Source organism: Panthera leo, chromosome F3, assembly GCF_018350215.1.
Source record: "Panthera leo isolate Ple1 chromosome F3, P.leo_Ple1_pat1.1, whole genome shotgun sequence".
Taxonomy (NCBI): domain Eukaryota; kingdom Metazoa; phylum Chordata; class Mammalia; order Carnivora; family Felidae; genus Panthera; species Panthera leo.
In genome coordinates, this window is record NC_056696.1 from 67,633,312 (window position 1) to 67,647,236 (window position 13,925).

At 55.7% G+C, this 13,925-nt stretch overlaps 2 protein-coding genes across 7 annotated transcripts in view; one reads left to right on the forward strand and one right to left on the reverse strand.

The window, feature by feature from the left end:
• Positions 1–3,052, forward strand: part of ARHGEF2 (Rho/Rac guanine nucleotide exchange factor 2) — a 39,306-nt gene extending 36,254 nt beyond the window's left edge. For 4 of the 6 annotated variants that reach the window (XM_042926100.1, XM_042926106.1, XM_042926103.1 and 1 more), the window contains 3 exons: positions 21–464; positions 705–888; positions 1,908–3,052. In XM_042926100.1, the coding sequence (XP_042782034.1) occupies positions 21–464; positions 705–888; positions 1,908–1,981 (702 nt within the window). In that variant the 3' untranslated portion in view covers positions 1,982–3,052. The remainder of the gene's footprint in view (positions 1–20; positions 465–704; positions 889–1,907) is intronic. The other 2 variants (XM_042926102.1, XM_042926105.1) reach the window with 1 other exon arrangement.
• Positions 3,053–5,129: 2,077 nt separating this feature from the next.
• Positions 5,130–7,264, reverse strand: RXFP4 (relaxin family peptide/INSL5 receptor 4; the record flags this gene model as incomplete). The annotated part of the gene is given in 5 exon segments (XM_042924801.1): positions 5,130–6,929; positions 6,932–7,003; positions 7,006–7,059; positions 7,062–7,132; positions 7,134–7,264. Coding segments are annotated over 5 exon segments (678 nt in total), but the record flags the coding sequence as incomplete, so codon positions are not given.
• Positions 7,265–13,925: the final 6,661 nt, after the last annotated feature.

Consider the following 13,925-nt stretch of genomic DNA (forward strand, 5'->3'; position numbering starts at 1 on the left):
CTGTCCCCGTGCGCCCCCAGGCGGCTGTGGCCCAGCAGGACACCCTGATGGAAGCCCGCTTCCCCGAGGGCCCGGAGCGGCGGGAGAAGCTGACCCGAGCCAACTCCCGCGACGGGGAGCTTGGCCGCAGCGGGCCGGCCCCCGCGGCCCCCGACAAGCAGGCCACCGAGCTGGCCCTGCTGCAGCGTCAGCACGCGCTGCTGCAGGAGGAGCTGCGGCGCTGCCGGCGGCTGGGCGAGGAGCGCGCCACCGAGGCGGGCAGCCTGGAGGCCCGGCTCCGCGAGAGCGAGCAGGCCCGGGCCCTGCTGGAGCGCGAGGCCGAGGAGGCGCGCAGGCAGCTGGCCGCCCTGGGCCATAGCGAGCCCCCTCCGGCCGAGGCCCCCTGGGTCCGCAGGCCCCTGGACCCTCGGCGCCGCAGCCTCCCGGCCGGAGACGCCCTCTACCTGAGTTTCACGCCGCCGCAGGTAAGGAGGCCCTGAGCCAACCGGGGACTCGAGCCCGAAGGCGACCGGCCGCGGCCAGAAGCACTGGGCGCCGGCTGGGGGGCCGGGACGGGCGGTCTGGGCGGCTGGGATAGGCAGTGGGGCACAGAAGTGGGCAACTGGGGGGCTGGGACGGGCGGTCAGGGGCACAAGGCGCTCAGCGGTGCTGCCCTGGCTGAGCTCATTCCTCGGCCTGCTGCCTTTCCTGCCGGCCCGTCACAGCCCAGCCGAGGCCACGACCGCCTGGATTTGTCTGTGACCATTCGCTCTATCCATCGACCCTTTGAGGACCGAGAGAGACAGGAGCTGGGCAGCCCCGAGGAGCGGCTGCAGGACAGCAGTGACCCCGACACGGGCAGCGAGGAGGAGGGGGGCAGCCGCCTGTCCCCTCCCCATAGTCCGCGAGGTGAGGCGCAGAAGGGAAGTGGGGTGCGGCCCTTGGCTGTGTGTCCTGGGGACATGTGAGGTGACCCCTAGTTAACCTCCCAGGGCTATGGTGACTCTTGGGAGGGGCACAGAGGACACACCTGCAGCCTCTTCTGATGGTGAGCGGGTGGCGGAGCTCTAGGAAGCAAATGTAGGAGCCTCTGTCTCCTCCAGTGAGTGTGATCTCAGCCTCTTCAAGTAGAAATAGGTTTCTAAGAAAAAAAAAAATTCTAAGACCTTCCAAGTTCTCATAGTTTGTTCAGGAAACACAAAATAACCAAAAGCTAGTGTGCCTTTATGTAACCATCTTAAAATATTTTGTATCTTATTTGTTTATTTGTTTTTAGTTTTATTTATTTTGAGAGTGAGAGAGACGTGGGCTGGAGGGGCAGAGAGAGGGGTGGGGGAGAGAGAGAGACTCCAAGCAGGCTCTGCATTGTCAGCACAGAGCCTGATGTGGGGCTTGAACCCACAAACTGTGAGATCATGACCTGAGCCAAAACCAAGAGTCAGATGCTTAACTGAACCCCCCGCCCCCGGAACCCCATTTAAGATTTTATTTTTAAATAATCTCTGCACCCAGCGTGGGGCCACTTGAACTCACACCCCTGAGATCGAGTCCCATGCTCCACTACTCAGCCAGCCAGGCGCCCTTATTTGTTTATCTTATTTTATTTTTAACTTTAGAGAGACAGAGGACGAGCAGGGGAGGAGCAGAGAGAGAGAGGGAGAGAGAGGGTCCCAAGCCGGCTCCACGCTGTCATTGGCAGAGGTCAATGTGGGGCAAAAGCTAGTCGGATGCTCAACCGACTGAGCCACCCAGGCGCCCCAGAGTATTTTGTATTTTATTGGCCAAGCCGTATCCTCCTATCCTCAGGAAGGGAGGCAGCGCACAGGTGTGGGAACATTACTTTGCTGACATGGGGCGGCGTCAGTGTAGGGGTGCAGCTGCTCGCAGAGCGGGTGCCCTCTCACTAACGCTGCCCCGTCCCCCTTTAGACTTCACCCGAATGCAGGACATCCCGGAAGAGACAGAGACTCGCGACGGGGAGCCTGTGGCTTCAGAGAGCTAAGGGGGCCCCTCCCCCGTCCTGTGCCCCCATGAAGAACACACCGAGGGAGGCAAACTCTGGGGACTCCAATCCGCCAATGATGAGGGAACATTAGAACTGCTGATTGTCCTTGCCAGCTCTTGGGCTCCTTGGACACCCCGGGCCGCTTAGGAAGCTGGAGGAATTGGGCCGCAGTGCCCCCTGGTGGCATCCAGAAGCTACACCACAGATGCCAGTTTTTCATGCCTTCTTCCCTCTACTTTAGGAAAATTTATTTATTTATTGTTTATTAGTGACGCAGGGAGTGGGGAGATTTAGAGCACCAGGGACATGGGAACCAAGCCATAGGGATCAGGGGGCCTTGTCCTGTAACACTACTGGGGTTTATTCAGGCTTAACCGTGCCGCTGCTGGGTTCTAACCCTGACGCCCCTCCTGGGCAACACCGTCTGTGAGGAGGGGCTGCACCGCAGGACCCTGCTGACCCCCCCCCCCAAGAGGGGCTGTGGGCAGGGCCACGCCCCCTCCCTCCCCCTCAGCCTCGCACTGCTCTTCTCCCTTGTCCATCCTCCCGGGAGCCCCAGGGAGACCGCCTGGCTTCCGGAGCCGATGGAGGAGGGGCTGAGGTGGCCCTAACGGCTTTGTTGGGGGGTGAGGGGAAAACCCACGGGACCAGAATGTTTTTTTGTTGTCGTTGTTTTCTTTTTTGTACCAAAGCCAACTGCACGTGTTTTGTATTTTTAAGAGATGATTTTAGGCAATTAGAAACCACAGCCTTCTATCTCCGCGTATCAGAAGAGCTTGAGGGGTGGGGGGGACCATATCCTCATCTACAGTAATGGGGGACCTATTCTGACCTCTTCTCCAGCCGTTTGGGAAAAATGTTCTAGGGTGAGTTGGGAAATCTCCGTGAAGCCTGACCTCATCCCCACCTCAGCAACCGGACTGAAACCTCAGTGTGAATTTTGGGGATTTTTCAGTGGACCCCCAGTGCCCACCAGCCCCAGCCATTTTCTGCCAATTTGATTGTTAAAAAAAGAAAAAAGAAAAAAAAAGATAAAGCAGGGAAAATTAAAGACCTGGAACCCCACAAGGTGCTGTCTCTAGGTGTCTTCTGCCCCCCTCTTCCCCTGCCCGGGGCACTGCTGGGGGTGGGGGGAGGGGCAGGCACCAGCTGCTTCCCCCCCAACCCCCGAAGGGGCCTTTCCTCTCACAGGAAGCGGGCGTCTCACTGAAGACAGGCCACTGACAGGAGAAGCTGCCCCAGCCCGTTTTGTCTTCGTGGATGTCCCCAAGCAGCGGGGTGGGGTGAGGGGCACTTGGGTTCTGGTGAAGCACCTGCCCTCCCCGCCCCCCGCCCCCTTTGTGTGTCCTGCTCAGAAATGACGTCAGCCTGTTGCCCCCACGCCTCCCTTCCGGACACAGTTCCTGTCGGCCTGTCCCTAGAGTCACTGTGCCCCAGTTCTGTGTTGTGTCACAGCCCCCGCGCGACCTCTTCCAGAGGCAGTGAGAGATTACGTCGGTTTCAGTTCTCGGTTTCGGTTAATTTTACTTCCTGTTTCTGGTCAGTACCTGGGGTGGTGGTAGGGAGGAGGGAGGGCGGCCGGTGGCCACGTGCTGGTGCGCACGCTCGCTGGTGCACACGCTCGCTGGTACGCACAGGCACACGCACTGGTGGTACCCTGGCTGGCACAGCGGAAGGCCTCCGCTGAGGAGAGGAACTGAAATCAGCTGGGGGGCCGGCTTGGGGCCGCACCTCCGTCCTGGACATCTGGCCCACGGCATCTGGCCTTTGGCAGGTGCTGTCTCCGCTGTTCTGGGACCTGAGGTGGGCAGGTGCCCAAGGGAAGGTTGCCCGGCCGGGATGCCGGAGCCAGCCCTCCACTTCCCCCCTGAGCACCGGCTTCTAGTGTGCTGCCTCCTTGGCTGGGGGCTGGGTCCCAAACCTGTTAGGGGCCAGCGTTGGGGTGTGTGTGGGAGGGGTGGTGATAGTGCTCAGGCCAAGAGAGGGCAGTGCGGGCTCCTCCAATGTCACACAGCCAGTGAGGGATGCTGGTCAGGGGGAAGGGGAGACCTGGAGCCCCAGAGCCCAGAGTGGATGTGGGGAAGCCCATGGCTCATGAGGACAGCACTGGTGTATTCCCAGCAGCACTGGCCCTCTGCCATCTCTTGGCCCTGAGACCTGATGTCCACCCCTCTCCGACCTGGCTGCTCCCGTAGATGAGTCTTGCAGCTTTCCGGGTTCTGCCCGCGGTGCCCTCCCTAAGCCCTTCTTCTGGAACACAGTCAGCGTCTGTCCTCCCCACGGCAGGTTCGAAGCTCTCTGGCCGCTTACTGCAGGGAGCCAGGGCCCAGCTTCTCACCAGTGCCTGCCTTCCACTGCATGGAGTGCCCAGCTGGCGAGCGGGCCCTCCTCGCTGCCCCTCCCCTGCCTCTCCCACCCCTCTCCTCTCCAAGGTTAGATGCACATGGTCCCTCATCTCCGACTTGGGCCTGTTTAATTCAGTATTTACCAGGGCACCTGGGTGGTGCAGTCGGTTTACCGTCCAGCTTTGGCTCAGGTCATGATCTCGTGGTTCCTGGGTTCGGGCCCCGCGTCCGGCTCTGTACTGATGGTCCAGAGCCTGGAACCTATTTCAGATTCTGTGTCTCCCCCGTCTTTGCGCCCCTCCTCCATTCGCATTCTTTCTCTCTCTCTTAAAAACAACCATTAAAAGAAAAAGAATTCGGCAAGGTGCATGCTCTCTAAAAAAAAAAAAACAAAACCAAAACTAAAGAGAATAATAAACTCAGTATTTACCTCCAGGCCCCATTAGCACAGATGCCCCCTGGGAGCCAATATCCCAGCAAAGCCATCAGAGGAGCTGCAGGGGTGGCGAGAGGGGAGGATTTTCCATCCTGAATTGACTGGGAACAGGATTTCCTATCCTGACAGACATGAACCAGTTTAAACATCAAAAGGAGGAAACTAAACATCAAGCACCTAATTAAATGTCGTTAACATGGCTTAATGTCCTGCTGTCGCTCTGGGTCCTTGGGAGGCCAGAGTGCTCTCCCGTATCACTGCTGGGTCTCCATGGATATGGAAACCAGGGGCCAATCCCTCACTCAGTTCCTTTTTTTTTTTTCCGGTCTCTCTCTCTCTTTCTGTTGCTCTATACTCACCACGGAGCTTGAACTCACGACCCTGAGATCAAGAGTCCTGGGCTCTTCCAACTGAGCCAGCCAGGCAGCTCTCTCAGTTCTTCATGTAAAACTTCCATTTCACTCCGGAGCATGTAAACATTATCCCAAACGAGCCATCTCTGGCCGTGGGTCCCTGTCTCCCTGCTGCCGCCTGTTCCTTCTTCTCCTCCTCTTACTTCTCTCTGATTCCATTTTACATGAAGTATAAGAACAATAGCCAACACACGACTTCGGGTACCGCTGAATCCTCAACACCCCACTTTACAGATGTGAAAACCAGTAGAGACAAGTCACTTACCGAGGTCCCTCCGCTGGTTAGCGTCAGAGCTAGGATGTGATCCTGGGTGCTTTGATCCTCTGAGCTGCACACTTGGGACAGGAGGGAGGGACACCCTCACGAGCCTCCGACTCTCTGGTTCCCACTTCTCTGGACGTACCTGCAGCCCCCTCTTCTCCCAATCCCTCCCCCGTCTCTCTCCTCCCTATGCCCCACCCACATCCTTGCCTTTTCCCCACTTCTCCCTCCAAATCCTGGTTTAACGATGGACACACAGGGTGTTTACACTTGGGCCTGGGCTGATGCCAGAGACCAGCAGGACTCACGCAGGGCATCCCCCTGCCCGAGGACTCCGCTTTCTCAGCTGAGGTCTGCAGGCCCCAGGTTTCTCTGGGCACCACTGGGATGCTGTACGGTGGAGATGGCCAGGGGGAGGGCACTTTTGGCTCTGGCACCAGAGAGCAAGGGTACACCCTATTTGGGGTGAGGGTAGGCGTGTCGGGGAGGGCAGACAGAGGGAAACAGGTGCTGGTGTGTTGACCTCTGACCCCTTAGTCTAGGACCCTTGGGAATTTTCCTGAGAATGCTCACAAAAGGCAGAAACGGGGCAACTGAACCAGAGGTGGAAGCGTCCAGACAGTCGTGGATGATACAGGTTATTCTCCAACCTTCCTCCTTCCCCTTGTCCTACCCATACCTCCAGGTGAGCAAAGACCTAAGCTCCCCCACGTGACCCCACATTCCACCACACCCAGAAGAGATCAGAGACTCCCAGAGGGTGCCGCAGCCCACGCCAGCTCTCCCTAGGGTGCAGGGTTCTGCCCCTGGCGGAGCCCAGAAAAGGAGGGTAGGGTGTTCAACACCCTTCCCCCAGGTGTCCCTTTGTCCAAGTCGGTGGCCATGGTAGAAGGACCTCTCTCCTGGCAGAGTGCTCTCCCCCCACCACCTGCCTATGGTCTTTAGGGCCCCCAGTTCCAGCCGGCCCGGGCCCTAGGGTCGCAGCCTTGCTCACAGATCCCTGAAGGCATCTGCCAGGGCCCATCAGGCTCCTGCCTCAGGACGGCACGGGGTTCAGGCAGCCGTTGCCGTGTGGTGACAGGGAAGACGGGGGTATGGATGGCGTAGACAGATGCTATCCCAGAGCACCAGGTCAGACGTCACCAGCACTCCATGAGAGCGCCCAGGTGGTTGGGGAAGCGGCAGAGGAAGAAAGAGGCCTCCAGGGTAGGGACACAGTGGGCCACGCCCCTGCCACTCTGCTGTTGCCCAGCGACAGCAGCAGCAGGTGGTAGCCAGGGGACCCGGGGACCAGGAAAGCCAGCACCCCCCGGCCAGTACCTGCCGCGGCAGTGCAGCGGACAGACGGGTGCCCCACACCTCACCCTCGGCCCCAAAACAGTCGTGGGCACCGTCACCGGGACGGCCACCATCCACGCCGCCAGGGTGGCCATGCAGGGCCAGGAAAGCGAGAGGCGGGTGCCTGGTCCGGCAGCCACGGCCACCATGCGCCGGGGGTGAGGGGGACGCTGGCGCAGACGTGGAGGACAGTGGCCTTCGGGGCCATCTTGCAGAGGGCACTTCGGGCCGGCGGAAGTCCAGGGCGGACTCAGGTGCCCAGAAGGGGAGAGTGAGGGCGGCCCCAGGCCCGCCAGGGCCAGGTCGAAGACAAAAGGGTCGGAAGGGGGCCGGGGGCTCGCCAGGCACAGCTCCCAGCACCCACAGCACCACCAGGTTTCCCTGCAAGCCGGCCGCCCCCACAGACCCATGGGTCGGGGCGACCGTGACCCTCGGGGCTAGGAACTGGCCTCGGGGCAGCGGGGCCGAGCTGCTGGGGTGCAGGCACCTCCCTCGGGGCCTGAGCGGCCGCGAGCCACGCCCCCGCCACGCCCCCGCCGGGGACGGGGGAAGGGACAGGCTGCGCCCCACCCTCCGCCGGTCTTGGAGGGGCCACCGGATGGGAGCGCAGGCCGCCGGGGCAGGTGCGCGGGCCGGTGTGCACCTGTGAGCGGTAAGGGCTCTACCGGGTAGAGAGGAGGGGGGACAAAGGGGAGTCAGCCACTGGGGAGGGCAGACCCAAGCCTCCGCGCAGGGCGAGGGCCAGGGGTACCCCGTCTGAGGGATGACAGGAGCCAAACTTGGAGCCCCCTCCTTTCCTGACCTGGCGCGGGGACCCCCTTCTCTGCAGAAAGTGCTGTCTTGGGGCCTGGGGGCAGGGGTGGGGTGGGCACGAGGGCACGGAATCCGGATGGTTCTGGAGTTCCAGGTCTGCTCCTCACTGGCTGTGTGACTTGGGTAAGTTACTTCACTCTCCTGAGCCTCTGTTTTCTTGTTAGCGTTTTCAGACAGAAGGTTCTGCTCCACAGGACTGGCGTGATTCAATGAGATAAAGCATGTCAGGAAGCACTTTGTAGGTTGCTCTTTGTGTGAATGATTATTATTTCAAAGGAAAATTTGAGGTGTTCTGCTGGAAAGGAGCGGGGTGCAGCACAGCTATCTGTTGTCACCATGCCCAGGGAAGGGTGCCAACTAAAACACGGGTCGGAATTCATGGCAGCAAGTGACCTTGAGGCTAAGGGCTGGGAGAGAAAGTGGGGGAGTCACAGCTTCCTGTTCATCGCCCCCTCCCGGAGCACAGCCTGTGGGGACCTGAGTGGCCCGCCCTCAGCGCTGCTCCTGAGTCTGAAGCTGTCCTGCCAGCCTGTCACCCCCTGCCGTTTCACCCTTTCCTGCTCTAGTCTGTGGAGTCAGAGGCCAGCGGGACCCCCACCCTCTCCGCCAATCCCCGAGCCCATGTCAGAGACGCATGGATCCTGAGATACACCCACACCCCCACCTCATCCTGTCTCCCCGTGATCTCAGTCCTAACTGGTAAAAATGCCTCACTGGGTCTTCCCCTTTTGTGCCCATACCCGTATCCTTTGCAAAATGTGCTGTGATGGGGAAAAAGAGAAGGTGGGAGGTGGGTAGATAAGAGAGGGCTTTCTTTCAAGCGTTCCAAAACATTCAACACCTTCCTGCCCTCTGCCAGCTAATTAAGATGCTTGAACTCCAATTCCCTTGGAGTGCTGGGGAGGAGAAGGGCCCTTCTGGAACACCAATCAGCAGTGGGTGTGATGAACCTCCAGGAGAGACCCAGACTGGGCGCCAGCATGTTTGGGTCATGCAGCAAGGGGTGGGTATGGAGTGGGTGGCAGAAGGGACATACCGAGCCCAAGTTCAGGTGAGGCCCACAGGCCACCTGCTGGCCTTAGGGACTGTTCCTGGGTGCCTCTGTGCCAGTCCCCCTCTGTGCCAGTCCCTCTCTGTGCCAGTCCCCCTCTGTGTCAGGGCCATGTGTATTCTTCCAGCCACCCAGCAGCACGATGGATGGCCGTGAACTGGTCAGTGCATTGGACTTATTTTCTCTTTGATGGAGAACAGAAGTGGGTCAGAATTCCAGGGTTCTGCTACCCATTTTTAAAAATATTTTTGTTATTTTTAAAATTTTATTTCTTTTTGAGAGAGAGACTGCGAGAAGAGGGGAGGGACAGAGAGAGAGGGAGACAGAGGATCCCAAGCAGGCTCCACGCCGTCAGCACAGAGCCCCATGTGGGGTTCAAACTCATGAACCGCGAGATCATGACCTGAGCCGAAGTCTGAGGCTTAACCGGCTGAGCCACCCAGGCGTCCCTGAAATATCTGGTCCTCTGATCGTTTGTTCTTTATTCATTTCTAATCTGAGTCCTTTCCTTGTTCTGACACTAGCAGCACCCGTGGTCACAAAGAGAGGTGATGCCACCAGCTGGCTCATCTAAGAACTTCACTTTGGATCCTTTTATTTTTTTTATTTTGTTAGTTCAGGTGTTCATTCATTCATTCATTCATTCACTGTCCACAGCATTTCTTGAACCCTTATTATGTGTCAGGCCCTGTGCTAGATGCAGGGGAGACAAAAAAAAGAAATATATGGTCTTCTCATATACTTTCTGAGATGGTTGGGATCGCTAAGATCATCTAATTCAACTTCTCTTTTAATAAGGAGAGAAAGTCGGTTAAGCATCTGACTCTTGATGTCGGCTCAGGTCCTGATCTCACAGTTCCTGAGTCTGAGCCCTGAGTCAGGCTCTGCGCTGACAGAGGCCTGCTTGGGATTCTCTCTCCCTGTCTTTCTCTTCCCTTCCCCGCTCTCACTCTCTCTTTCTCAAAATAAATAAACATTGTTTTTTTAATGTTTACTTAGTTTTGAGAGAGAGAGACACACACACAGAGTGTGAGTGGGTGAGGGGCAGAGAGAGGGAGACAACAGAATCCGAATCAGGCTCCGGGCTCTGAGCTGTCAGCACAGAGCCCGATGCGAGGCTTGAACTCACAAACCGCGAGATCCTGACCTGAGTCAAAGTCGGACACTCAACCGACTGAGCCACCAGGTACCTCACAAAATAAATAAACATTTAAAAAACGGTAAGGAGAGAAAGTGAGTTGCCCAAGGCCACCAGAGAACTCGTGGCAGAGTCAGGACGTGAGATGAAAGTCTCTTGACTTCTCGAATCTAGCGCTCTCCAAGACATCACGAAACCCTTTAGGCATTTCTTTCCCCCTATAATCTCTACCCCCTTCTGCAGGGCCCCAAGCGCCAGGCCCTGCCCTTGGGACACTCCTAGTCTTCAAGGGAGACAGCACCAGGATGTGGATGGATGGACAATAGCCAACTCCTCTCCAGACGGTCTTTGTACACAACCGCCGGGAGACGGGAGGACCCGGATCCCATGAAAGGATTTCGTTATTCCTCGCGTTCCTATTATCCTCTGAAGCCAGGCTTTACCAGCCGGTTTTCTATCTCAGTTGGAGTCCCAGGACATGCAGTGGTAGATTATGGCATCTGCCTTACATAAGAAGGACTTCTGGGGACTGGGCCTGCCCCTCAGTCACCAGCTTTAGCCCACACGTCTCTCCAGCCCCACACCCCTGCGCGTGCACTCCCAAATCTTGGTAAAGGGGAACGGGAGGCAGGAGGGACAGAACTACTCCCCATCGCCCAGGCCCCCAGAGCAGGAGAAGGGAGCTTTGCATTTGCACTTGTGGTAGAGACAGATGTTCAGATGCTCCGGGGATGATAGATGGTAGGAGCAGGACACCTGACCCTAATCCAGAACCCCCCACGTCCCCCCCCCCGCCAACCACCTTGCCACACCTCCCCACGTCTGCAGAGACTCACTGCAGTTTCAGTAAGGGGCATGGGAAGCTTCAAGGTTCGTGGGCAAGTTCCAGATCAATCTCTCTCTCTCAACTTTATATTTGGGAATAGTCTTAGACTTACAGAAAAATTGCAAAGGCAGAGATAGAGATCTGTCTTTCATTGTCCACATTAAAATGAAACTGGCAGAGCATCAAAAATAAAAATAAAAATCTTAGGGATAAATTTGACAAAAGACGTGCAATCCCGTTACACTGAAAACTACGAAATGCTGCCATGAGAAATTAAAGAAGACCTAAATAGGGGTGTCTGGCTGGCTCAGTTGGTAGAGCAGTTGACTCTTGATCATGAGTCATGAGTTTGAGCCCCACTTTGGGTGCAGAGATTACTTAAGGAAAAGGAAGGAAGGAAGGAAGGAAGACCTAAATAAACGGAGCGGTATAAATGAGTTCATGTGCTGCAAGACTCAACGAGATATCACTTCTCCTTATAATTGGTATGTAGATTTAATGCAATTCTAATAAAAACTCTAGCGGGCCTTTTTAAAAATAGAAATTGACAAGCAGATTCAGAAATTCATATGGAAACACAAAGAGCCAAACGATTTTGTAGAATCGCCAAAACAATTTTGCAAAAAGGTAAAGTTGGTGTACTCAAACTATAGCAACAGTAGTCAAGACGGTGTGGTACCAGCAAAAGGACAAACGTCACTGCAGCAGAACCGGGAGTCCTGAAATAGACCCACACGCTTATGGCCACTTGGATTTTGACAAAGGTGCAAAGAAAGTCATTGAAGAATGCACAGTCTTTTCAACAAATGCTTATGTAACAGTTGAATATCCACAGTAAAAAAAAAAGAGTGTGTACAAGAGACCTCCAATCCCTACCTCACACCATGCACGAAAATGAACTCAGAGGATCATAGATCCAAATGTAAAACCTAAAACCCCAAAACTTCTACCAGAAAACAAAGGAGAAAATTTGTGGCCTTAGGTCGGGCAAAGATTTCTAAGATACATCAAAAACATAATCTACAAAAGCAAAAGCTGATAAATTGGACTTCATCGAAATTAAGAACTTCTGCTCTTTGAGAAACACTGTGAAGAAAATGAAAAGACAAGCCACAGACTGAAAGAAAACATTTGCAGACCAGAGATCTGATAAAGGATATATCTAGAATACCTAAAGAGCTCTTGGGGCTAAGCCCGGGTGGCTTAGTAGGTTAAGCGGCTGACTTTGGCTCAGGTCGTGATCTCATGGTTTGTGCTGTCAGCACAGAGCCTGCTTCAGGTCCCTGTCCCCATTTCTCTCTGCCTCTCCCCTTCCCCCCTTTCTCTCACAGATAAAAAAATAAACATTAAAAAATTTCAGTAATGAGAAAACAACTTTATTTTTCAAATGGGCAAAGGATTTGAGCAGAGACTTCATCAAAGATGATGTGGGGATACCAAAGCGGCCCTGAGAAGATGCTGGACAGCATCAGCCATTAGGGAAATGCAAACTCAAACCACGATGAGCTGTAACGCATCCCTCGGAGGATGTCTAAGATGAAAAACTGCCCACAGCAAGCGCTAGCAAGGAAGTGGCGGGAACGTAAAATGATATAATCGCTTCGCAAAACAACTCAAGGGTTTCTCGGGGCGTCTGGGTGGCTCAGTTGGTTGAGCGTCCCACTTCGGCTCGGGTCACGATCCTGTGGTTCGTGAGTTCGAGCCCAAACCAAGTCGGTGTTTTCTTAAAAAGTTAAACATATGCTTCATATGTCCTAGGCATCCCGCTCCCAGGCACTTACGCTGAGAAATCAGGGTATACGTTCACATGAAGACTTGTACGCCAATGTTCACAGACACTTCATTTGACGTAGCTTCACGCGGACAACAAGTCGTATGGATGGGCTGCTTATGCATCAGGTGAATGGGAAGCCAACAGTGGTAAGTTCGTACAGTGGGGTGCCAGCCAACACCGAAGCAGGGTGCGTCCTTGTGCACAAGGACAGCATGGAGGAAAGAGTCCTGGTGGCCGCCAGGCCGGGGCCGCTGTCCCTCCCCGGCATCTCCACTGTTTGCTCAGCACCACTGCCCCGTCCACCCCACCGCCAGGTCCTGCCCGCGCAGCCTCCAGGCTTTGCAGTGTGTTCCTCCTCACGGTGCAGACTCCACTTGCTCCGGGCGAGGCTCGCCCTCGTGTCCCCCCTGGGTTGCCCAGGGGCTCTGAGTACCTGCACCCCCCTCTCAGATCCGCCCCATGGGTCACTCCCTTCCTCCGGGGTTTTCCGCAGGCCTCCTTTACTGCAAAGAACAGAGATTGCCCTGAGCTGCCTCCAGTGATGAAACACGTTCAAAGGGAAGGATGATGTCGGTTACGCCAGGATGCTTGAAAACCCTCACCCTTGCCCCACCCGTCCTCACCTCCGCTTTCCTTCCTTTGCTGCAGCAGGCAGCACGGAAAAGTAGAGCAAGGGGCGCCCAGCGGGCTCAGGGTACAGCATGCGGCACTTAACCTCAGGGTAGTGAGTTCCAGCCCCGTGCTCCTCGTGGAGCCCAGTTAAAATTAAAAAAGAAAGAGTAGGTCCAGTGGTGCGATTTTAGAGTTTGAGCAGACCCGACTGGACTCGGGAAATAACGGGAAGACGCTACGGCCCTCAGGAAGCAATGTTTATTCTTTCACTTTTCATGTGGTTCCTGCTGCCGCATCTCTGCACGGACCAGTTCCTCTGCCTGGTCAGAGCCCAACGCAGTCCCCTGCGCCCTGACACAGCACAAGTGACAACCTTTCACAACCACAGTTCTCTGGGTCCAAAAATCCTCGGGAAAGACTGTCTTCTCTTTCCTTATTAAAAAAAAAAAATTTAGGGGCACCTGGGTGGCTCAGTGGGTTGAGCCTCGGACTTTGGCTCAGGTCACAACCTTGCGGTTCATGGGTTGAGCCCCGCATCGGGCTCTGTGCCGACAGCTCAGAGCCTGGAGCCTGCTTCGGATTCTGGGTCTCCCTCTCTCTCTGCCCCTCCCGCGCTTGCACCTTGTCTCTCTCTCTCTCTCATAAATAGACATTAAAATTTTTTAAAAAACAATTTTTAAGGGGCGCCCGGGTGGCTCAGTCTGTTGAGCATGTCTGACTTCCGCTCAGGTCATGATCTCACGGCTTCGTGAGTTCAAGTCCTGCATCGGGCTTCATGCTGATGGTGCAGAGCCTGCTTGGGATTCTCTCTCTCTCCCTCTCTCTCTTCCCCTTCCCCGCTCGCACCTTGTCTCTCTCTCTCTCATAAATAAATAAACTTCGGAAAATTAAAAAAAAAAAGAGCTTTTAAAAAAAGTTTATTTATTTATTGAG